This window comes from Humulus lupulus, chromosome 6 (genome assembly GCF_963169125.1).
Source record: "Humulus lupulus chromosome 6, drHumLupu1.1, whole genome shotgun sequence".
Classification (NCBI taxonomy): domain Eukaryota; kingdom Viridiplantae; phylum Streptophyta; class Magnoliopsida; order Rosales; family Cannabaceae; genus Humulus; species Humulus lupulus.
The window spans coordinates 75,264,941-75,274,580 of NC_084798.1; the positions used below are offsets into that span (position 1 = coordinate 75,264,941).

At 34.2% G+C, this 9,640-nt stretch overlaps 1 protein-coding gene across 3 annotated transcripts; it reads left to right on the forward strand.

Annotated features, from left to right (window-relative positions):
• Nucleotides 1–235: 235 nt before the first annotated feature.
• On the forward strand, nucleotides 236–9,169 carry LOC133782287 (putative glucose-6-phosphate 1-epimerase). Of its 3 annotated transcripts, none has more exons than XM_062221537.1 (9): nucleotides 236–631; nucleotides 3,057–3,131; nucleotides 6,406–6,462; nucleotides 6,544–6,704; nucleotides 6,855–6,995; nucleotides 7,686–7,788; nucleotides 7,869–7,968; nucleotides 8,346–8,586; nucleotides 8,875–9,169. In XM_062221537.1, the coding sequence occupies exons 1-8, from the start codon at nucleotides 509–511 to the stop codon at nucleotides 8,558–8,560; spliced, it is 975 nt and encodes a 324-aa protein (XP_062077521.1). In that variant the 5' UTR covers nucleotides 236–508; the 3' UTR covers nucleotides 8,561–8,586; nucleotides 8,875–9,169. The 3 variants fall into 3 exon arrangements, with proteins under 3 accessions (XP_062077521.1, XP_062077520.1, XP_062077522.1); XM_062221536.1 differs by having other exon boundaries at nucleotides 238–631; nucleotides 8,892–9,169; XM_062221538.1 differs by lacking the exons at nucleotides 236–631; nucleotides 3,057–3,131 and adding an exon at nucleotides 4,972–5,082 and having other exon boundaries at nucleotides 8,892–9,169.
• The last annotated feature ends 471 nt before the right edge of the window (nucleotides 9,170–9,640 follow it).

Consider the following 9,640-nt stretch of genomic DNA (forward strand, 5'->3'; position numbering starts at 1 on the left):
AGTTCTCATGATGTATTTCACTCTTATTTTTATTTTTAATGAAATATTCGTTACTAAAAAAATTCATTTTAAAGTTAATGATATCTCAAATTTGAAAGGCAATTTGAAGAAATTCCCCATTAAAAAGAATAATTACGGGTCGGGTCAAAAGTGTACCCAAGGTCGAAATTGGTGCGGTGGGGACACACCAGCCAAGCCGAACATTTCGGGTCCGGATAACGGAAGTGCCAACAAAATCGGAAAAGCCAAACGAAATTTCAGGACAGCGAGGAAGAGAAAAAGAGAGAAACTTCCATACCTCAGAAATTTAACGAGAGTTTTGGTCTCTTGCTATTGACTCCAATACTATAAAAGTTACCCACTCACACTCACAGGTCTAGACGGGACACTGCCAAATAATATTGTATATAGTCTCTCTCTCTCTATATATATATATGGTAGCCGTCTGAAGGAGAAAAACAGTTGATATAGTAAAGGTTGAGAGAGAGTACGGTTTACCGAGTTAGCTATGAGTAGCGAGAAGGTTCCTTCATCGGCTATGACTTCTACTACACCGCATGTGGACCTCGCCAAGGGCATCAATGGCCTCGATAAGATCGTCCTCCGCGAGTCCCGTGGCAGTTCCGCCGAGGTAAACTTCTACTTATTCTCTTTCCTTCTCGAGATCTGACTGCTTTGTTCGATTTTTTCGCCATTTTTTAGTCGGAGTCTGATCGTGTTTTCGTTGATTGAGGTTTAGAATCCTTTGGGATCAGATCTGATCGGTCTCATCGCTCGCATTTAATTTAATTTTTCTTTTTGTGTGTGGAATTCTGTGGTTATTGGAGTGTGGAACATATAATGATAACTTTGTGTTTTCTTTAATTTATATAAATTATTGTTATAACGCTTCAAGCATGTTCAATACTGCCTACTATTTTTGTATCAAAGCCACGTATGTTTATGATTAAACTAAACCGAGCTTTGAATTAGTTGAGTTAAATAAATCTATTGGTTTGAACTTTTACATTTTTCGGAATCGAATTTTCTTCTACTGTTTGTTATTGTACTCTAAGATTCGATTTATCATGCATTTTGTAGGTAATTTCAGATCTGTTAGACTAGCAGCCAATCACTAGAGATTAATAGTCATGAATTCAATGCGAGATCTGATTGATACTTCAATTTTTTTCTTCCTAACGGGCGGTTCATTGATGATCAGCATTTAAAATCTTTGCATAATGTTTTGTAGAATTTGATTTGGTAATTGAATTGTATTTGGATTCTCTAGTGCGTTCTGGTTGATGATTTGATTTAGGAAGCGTCTTACGTATTTCCTCATTATTTTGTATGGATGATTGATTTGTTGAAGAACAATAATTGAGATAAGGGTATAAATATTGAGGATTTATTTCGTTCTTACTCATCAATTAACTTAAAACCTCCAAGAAAATGTTTTTATTTTTTAATTAATATGTATAAGATTCATGTTGTCAAATGTTAAACAAAATTGCACATATCTTCTGATGAGGATTTAAGAGGGGTTGCATTCCGACTAAAAAAGTAAAATTTCGGTTTTTGAAAGTAGAATTGTTTTACGAGAACTGGTACCTGTGTATGGCACTATTCTCAGAGTATAGTTTTTATTTTCTTTAATATTATAGATGACTTAAATTTAAGACAATACACTTACCCTCACATTATTTTTACTATCTCATGCTTCTCTCTCTCTTTTCAACTTCCCATTCATGTTTTTCTCTCCTCATCATCTCTTTTTGAGCTCTTTAACAATTGTTTTTAGCAGAACTCTTAAGCATTTTTGCTATCGATTCTCTCTTTTTAATATTTTTCATCACTTTTTTTCAACATTTATTCCCCTCTCATCACGTTATCTCCCCTCTCTTTAGTATCACTCTCTCTTCTTGACCCCTCTTATATCCCTTTCTCTCTTCTCAGTCTTTCTCATGTCACATTCGTCGTAACTTTTCTGTCATGTGTTTTTTTTCTCTCCTCACTTTCTCAATCTCTTTGAATTCAAAATGTATTTGATTTTTTTGTTCTCATATCTGAAATTACAGCAAAAAAGTAAAACAGTGGAAAACATGCCTTAGGTACTTCATACCACTTGAAATTGGAACACATGTAGCTAATTATGTTTTTTTTTTAAAATGCTATTGACAAATTGCCCCTGCTAATTCAATTGCATCATTAAATTATGGATCTCTCTGTAGCAACATAGTTCTCTGGATATGTGAAGGGACAAGGAAGACATATTCTCGTGAAAATTAATCAAGGAATTTTATTACTAAGTTCTAGTGCTGAACTATTTTTTTTTTTTTGTTTATGTTTATTTATTTATTCTTGTGTGTGTGTGATGGAAAGAAAAGTAAAAGAGGGAGAAGATTGAAGTACAAGCCTTTAATGATCTTATGGATGTTTTTACATGCATCAAACTATGTTCAGATGATGAGTGTAAATTGAAAAGGGGGTAGGAGGAATTTTACATTGTGGACAGCTGCCACTCTTGCTATTTTTGGCGGTTTGGCCGGAGAGGAACAACATAATTTTCGATGATAAAACGGTTTCAGCAGAAGGCCTCTGGGAGAATGTTAAATTATGGGTCGCAACCTGGGTTTACAATGCTGAAGACTTTGAGTGTCTATCTTTTCTCGATCTTAGTAGGGATTGGGCAACTTTTCTGTAATAAGATAGGCGAAAAACTAAGGCAGTAGCCATTCAGATGCTTAAGCTTCTGAAGCTGCTATGAATCCCCTTTAAGTTACTTATTGTTTATTTGAAAAAAATCATTTATTAATTTATTGTCAACAACTGATCTGCTTACAAGTAGTTACTGTGCTTCTTTTGGCTGGCGTTGTCTTGTTTGTTTATTTTTTCTTTTACCTTATTTTCCTCTTTTTTTAATTTTTTTAATTCTTCATGTATATATGGAATTACCACTTTGATCATGATGCCCTCTTGATGCTTGTGTTAGACACTTTCCAGGAATCCTAGAACATTGCTTAATACCGATCTTAATGGTCTCTTTAATTTATAGTTTGTTACTTTTTGGATACCAGGTATATTTGTATGGAGCTCAAGTGACATCATGGAAGAATGACCATGGGGAGGAATTGCTTTTTGTTAGTAATAAGGTAATGCAGTAATTGATTCTGTTTTCTTTTTGTTTTCTGATTTATTTCATTGAGAGGATTTCATTTCACTCCAAATTTTGACTTGTTCCTTTATTTAAGACTGTTGTTTAATTGCCTTTCTTTGTTTATGTCGAAGGTATAAATCTGTTAGAATTTCTATAAAAGAAATAGAAACTCAGTATTTCATAAGATGAAGTGATGTTTCAGTGCTAAGCTTGCTAATTTGTTGATGAACCCGCAGGAATGCGACTGCATGTGCTTAACAACAAAAAGTTTTAATGTCATAATTAGGTTTTTAGCTGCTTTTGTCTTTTTTGAGTGATAAGGTTTATTAGCTAACTTTTAAACTTCCATACCCTTAACTAAGATTATTAGTCCTTCCCCATGCCTTGCTTGGTACTGATGGAGTTATTAATTGTTTATTTTTCTTAATAGATTAGCAAGTTTCTATAGACCATGCAATGGATCTCTGTACCCTGTAGTGTGGTTGTTTTTACATCTCCTAGATAGATAATGATTGAGCTATTAGTTGCTTATATGACTTCATTGTAGGATGTTTGTACCATCAAATGTCATTGTTTCCATTACTCTATTGATAATGAATCCATTTTGCAATGATATAGTTTTAATGCTTATTTTGGCTTGGATTTAAGGTCTAAACGCTCTGCTTTTAGAGAAGATTTCACATCTTTTTTTTTTTAGTTTATAATAGGCAGTCCATTGTTTTTGTATAAATCTGTTTAAGAGACAAGTAAAAAAGTTTGTGCTAGAATTTGAGTAAATTTTATAATTTAATTTCCCCCTTTTATATCTCGCTGATTAGATCAAATGTTGTTTTATTTAATTCTAAAAAATATTGTTTCGCAAATCATGTTTAGAAGATTTTAGTTTTCACATCATTAAACACTCATCTGTTTAAAAGGAAAGCGTGATTTGTGTATTTGTTTATTGCCTGTATTATGCTTCACAATGTAGAGCTATCATTTCCTTTGGATTTTTAAGGCACAGGGTATTTGAAACTGAAGTGAGTGCTGCATATTACTGAACAGTTGTTGCAGTTAGCCCTGAAAATGGAGTGAGTTAACCTGTATTATTCATATATCATAAATGCCACTGAAATCTGAATTATCAGCACTTGTTTTTGTTCGCGTTCCTTTCTTATTTTCTTAAGTTATACAACCCACATTATAGGATTTTATTGTTTGAACATGACTTATACACATCAATAATTTTATTTAATTATGTAACAGAATGATTCTATAGTAGCTTTAAGAGAATGGGGACATGAGTAGATCAGGTGGTTAAATACGAGATCAGAAACTATATAACAACAATCAATCAAACAGTAACACAAATCTGGGTAATATGGCAGCAGGCTGTATTTTTTACTTGAGCACCAGTACATAGCTTTCCAAGTTGTTTGAAAGAACTTGGAGACTCTTCACTTGAGCCAAAGCTCACCCAAAATAACTTAAATGCCTACCTCACCAGCTAAGAGCAGAATATACATTCCTACTCAACCATCCCAAAGCTAAACTACCACTACACCTTGCCAGATATGTAACCAACCAAGGACAAACGATCACTGTTCAATACAAAATACCAAAATACCTCCACAACTAATTATTGTCGCCTATTATATGTGAAACGTATTGGAGGCCTATCAGAATCTAAAATTAATTAGAAATTTATATGCCAGAGAGCTAATATAAGCTTCATAATTGATTATGGGATTCCCTTAGATGTTGCACTTCAGTGTTTGATAGGAGGATTTGTAAGCTAAATGGGACGAAGGTGTTTTCTTGTAGATCTGTGCCTAAGAAGCTAAACGCGTTGGGATCTAACCATGCTCATTCGTATGGAGATCTTTGGCTCCAAAAATGAAGGTGTTTGGGTAGTTGACATATGACGACATTAAATAAATTGAACACACATGAGAATTTACAGCAATGTAAGTCATTTTACAAATTTCTCCTCAAGTAAAAAGAGCTTTGAATATAGCGACTATCTATATTTACATTATTCTTTTGATATGAAAAAAAGATTATATTAATAAGAGATGATAGGTTACCATCTGTGTTAGAGTCTGAAACCCCATTAAGAGGCTCATGTAGTACATAAACACTAATATATTGTTCAAACTGTCGCATCACTACTACCTCAAATACCATTCACAAAGAAGCATAGAAAAAGATTATGCGTTAGTTAGTCTTTGTTATCAAGGGTCCACAGAGCCACCCAATGCTTCTTTCCCCAAATAAATCCCACATCCTCTTTTACCTCGTTGAAGATTCTATTGTTTGTTAGGCATTGTTAAAGAATGGTGAGGACAACCACATTCCATAGTCTCTTTTTTCTTCAACTCGAGCTCCCATGGCACCCTTTGCCCCCCCTCACCTTCCCCCTCTGCATGTTGTACTATATCTTGATAATATATTGGCCAGAGCCAATCAACTCCCATCTGCGATAGGAATCTAATCCAAACTGTTCTTGTAAATGAGCAATGTGGAAATATCTGGTCATTGGTCTCCAAGTTTCTTTTACACAATATGCACTAATTGGAGACCTTTAAGAAGGGTTTTTGTCTCTGTAAGTTCTCACAAGTATTCAGTCAGCCACCAGCCATCTAAAAACCTGATCAAAGATTTCCCAATGCACTGGCAAGACTTAGTTAAGTGAAATATCCCCTTTGGCTAACTTTTCGAAAGTTGATTTGTGTGAGAAAGCTTCAGAATGCTCTATCTTTCATATCTTTCTATTGGCCGCCTACTAGGGTTATTTGTGCAGAATTCCTACAACAAATGTGAGTTGATTGGGTATGGCTAGAACATTGACTTGCTGTCTCATCACTCATGTCTGTTGTGGTTTTGTTGAAATGTTGCTCTTCTAAAAATTCTTCATCAATGTGGAAAATTTAAAATTGGTTTGGTTCACCCAGAAATAATGTAGAAGTTATTTGCTACCACTTCTGTGTGTTGGAGGTTATGCATAAAAAGATAATGGATGAATCTTAGCCCTCTTCTTTATGTTCAGTTATCTTTAGGCTTAGTGTGATTTACTCTTTATTCATCATATCAAAATCTGTAGGATTTTCTTTCTTGGATATATTCTTTACCTTGCAAGCTTGACACAGTTCCCTATAATTAATGGATTATAGGAGGTGTGGTTATTTTGCTTTTTGAGTTCTATCCTTTCTGTTTCATATTAGTCATTTTAACTTTCACGTGTGATACAGCTTGCAGCAATTAGTAATGTTTATTATTTTCTTGTGCAGGCTATTTTTAAGCCTCCTAAAGCAATTCGTGGTGGAATACCAATTTGTTTTCCTCAAGTATGCACTGCTTTTTCTTCCCTTATATTGCTTTACTTTGTTCCATTCATCTTGTTCAAGGAAATTCTCCTATGATTGCAGTTTGCAAATCACGGCCCTCTTGAGTCGCACGGATTTGCTAGAAACAGGTTTTGGGATGTGGATACTGATCCACCTCCTTTTCCAACGCCAACCTACAGCAAAGCTTATGTTGATTTGATCCTCAGGCCTTCTGAAGATGATATAAAGGTCTGGCCACACAGGTAAGAGAACTTTTCTCCCCTCCCTATATATACTGTATAAATTCATTGTCTATATTCATTTCATCCCCTCTTCAGCCATATACAATTACATTATATATAACTGATATCAGTACATTTGTATATACATATTTATATTGTGTTCACTTGAAGTTATGAGTTCCGGCTGCGGGTGGCTTTGGGACCAGGAGGAGATCTCATGCTGACATCTCGTGTTAGGAACACCAACCCTGATGGGAAGCCATTCTCATTCTCTTTTGCGTATCATACCTATTTCTCCGTTTCAGATATTAGGTAGTTCATATGTGTTTTTTTTTAATTTTTCAATGTAACTGTCTTTTTTTTATTATGTGTGTGCTCTTTGGTTGCTTGTTTTACATTAGTTGGATTAAATTTCTTATTTCAATAATGGTTTCTTGTCAATTGGTAGTTGTGTCATCAAGAATTTTTTTAGACTTATTACTTAATTTTGATGCTTTGCTTCAATGTTATATTTTTGACGCTATCTAGACTTTGTTCCTTGCTGGAAAAAACCAGGCTTAGACTGTATTTTTAAAATGAATCCTTGTGTCATTTGTTGTTACTTGTCTTGAAGTAGTATCCTGATGTATTGGTGACGGTTCACATGTTCACTGATGAAAGTGTACCCTTCTTCTTGTTAGAGGGGCACGTTATTAGGACAATGGGTTGCTGATAAATCAGGCTTACCATTGGAAATTCTTTGTGCTGTGCATGATTATGTCTAAAACTGTTTGCAATTACTTTACAAAATGCATACATCAGCAGAACACTTTTAACCTTTTAAAAAAAATTTATGTGAAATTTTTTTTGCCAATGGCTCCATTTCTTTTTTGCTAAAATCTTTTCCTTTAGAAAATTATGATTGACTTGATACTGTAAATTACTTCAACTTCTGTAGCATATGGTTAAGATGTAGTCTGTAACTTCACAAGTATTTTATTAATATCATTTGTGAATGTGCAGTGAAGTACGAGTTGAAGGATTAGAGACCCTAGATTATTTTGACAACTTGAAGAGTAGGGAACGCTTTACTGAACAGGGGGATGCAATAACATTTGAATCAGAAGTAAGGTTTCCCACCACTGAGTTTCGGATGCCGCTCTTAATACTTTCGTAATGCCTGATACTTATTTTAACATTGATTAGGTGGACAAGATTTATCTAAGCACTCCTACAAAGATTGCAATTCTTGATCATGAGAAAAAGAGGACTTTTGTTATACGTAAAGATGGACTCCCAGATGCTGGTAAATATTAAAATAGCAACTTCTGTAATATGCTCAATCTATTCAATAAAGCAACTTTACTTTCTGATATATATAAAAAAAATGGTGGGCGTGTTTTGGGTTATGCAAGCCTGTACCTGTTCGTTTTAGATACTCTATCTGGTGTTCTACATGCCATAAAGTAGTTATATAGTTGCTGGGTTTGGGAGTAGTTAGGGAAGAAGCGATGGATATAGCTATGTGAGATACTTGAAAATTAATAGAAGTAGGAAAAGGAAATGAAATAATTACAACCAAGCACTTCAATCTCTTATGAGATATCTGACAACAAAATACACCCGTAAAATCTCTTACATCTAGTAAACCCAGGGCATGTATTGTTGTTATTTTTTGTGCAGTTGTTTGGAATCCTTGGGATAAGAAGGCAAAAGCTATGGCTGATTTTGGCGATGATGAATACAAGCACATGCTGTGTGTTGAGGCTGCTGCTATTGAGAAACATATCACCCTGAAACCTGGTGAGGAGTGGAAAGGAAGACTAGAGCTTTCAGCTGTTCCTTCCAGTTACTGCAGTGGGCAACTCGATCCTCAAAAAGTTCTCCAGAGCAGCTAGAGTTCAATCCATATTATATTGTACAGGTACTACTTATTCCGGAGGTTTGCAACAAGTAGCCTTGATATCATCCAGTTGCTATATTAATAGTAGCCTTGAAAAGTGTTCATGCTTGCGAGTTTCCCCCTAACTTTCTTTCAAAAATTTGATCTTTTCATCTGGCTTGCTCTCAGCTTTTTGAGTTGAAGAGTGTCTCGGACCAGAAAGGTCTTGTCTTATTATTATGCTTCTTTTCGTTGCTTCTGTTAGAATGTTAATGATCATCCGCACCACTTCAAAATTTATATGTTTATTGTTATTGATAAGCATATCAGTGATCTTTTCCTCACAGGTACTCTCTTGCAACTTGAAATGGATTGGGACATGAGTTGAAGTACTGGCCACATGATTATTGTTATTATTATTTTCCTTTTCATCTTAAAAAATTACTCATCTTGGTTGTAGAGATGAGTTCATGAATAGATGACATGTTTAAATAATGATTTAGTGTCTTAAATTGACTCAGATTTGCAAACATAAGGCGGGATAGCCAACACTGCCACTACGGTGGAAGGAGATAACATGTTCTTTTTTGTTCAATGGAATCTCTCGTGCATTTGGAATGAAAAATTATATATTATATGAAAATTTATATACGTGCTAAACATTTTATAGTAAATTTTCTTAAGATTAAAAATATTAATGGATAAAATATACTTTATTAAAAGAAATATATAATAATATAGTATTAATAACTTTTAAGATAAATTTAATTATGTTTGTATGAATACGAACTTACATTATAGGACAATATTTTTATAGGGGTTTCACTTTAAGTCTTACTGGTGGGGCTCTCAGTATTTCTTGAACCGTGAATATTTTTCGGAGCGATTTTTTTTTTGACTGTATATTGTAACTATTTAGAGCATTTTGCAAATTTTTAAAAAATTCATAATAGTTTACAGTATCGAAAATTAAGCTCAAATATGTTGTTTTCCACGCGTATAAAAAAACTTAGTCATGCGTGCAATAACATGTTTGAACTTAGTTTTCGATACTGTAAACTATTCGGAATTTTCTAAAAATTTGCAGGATGCTCGA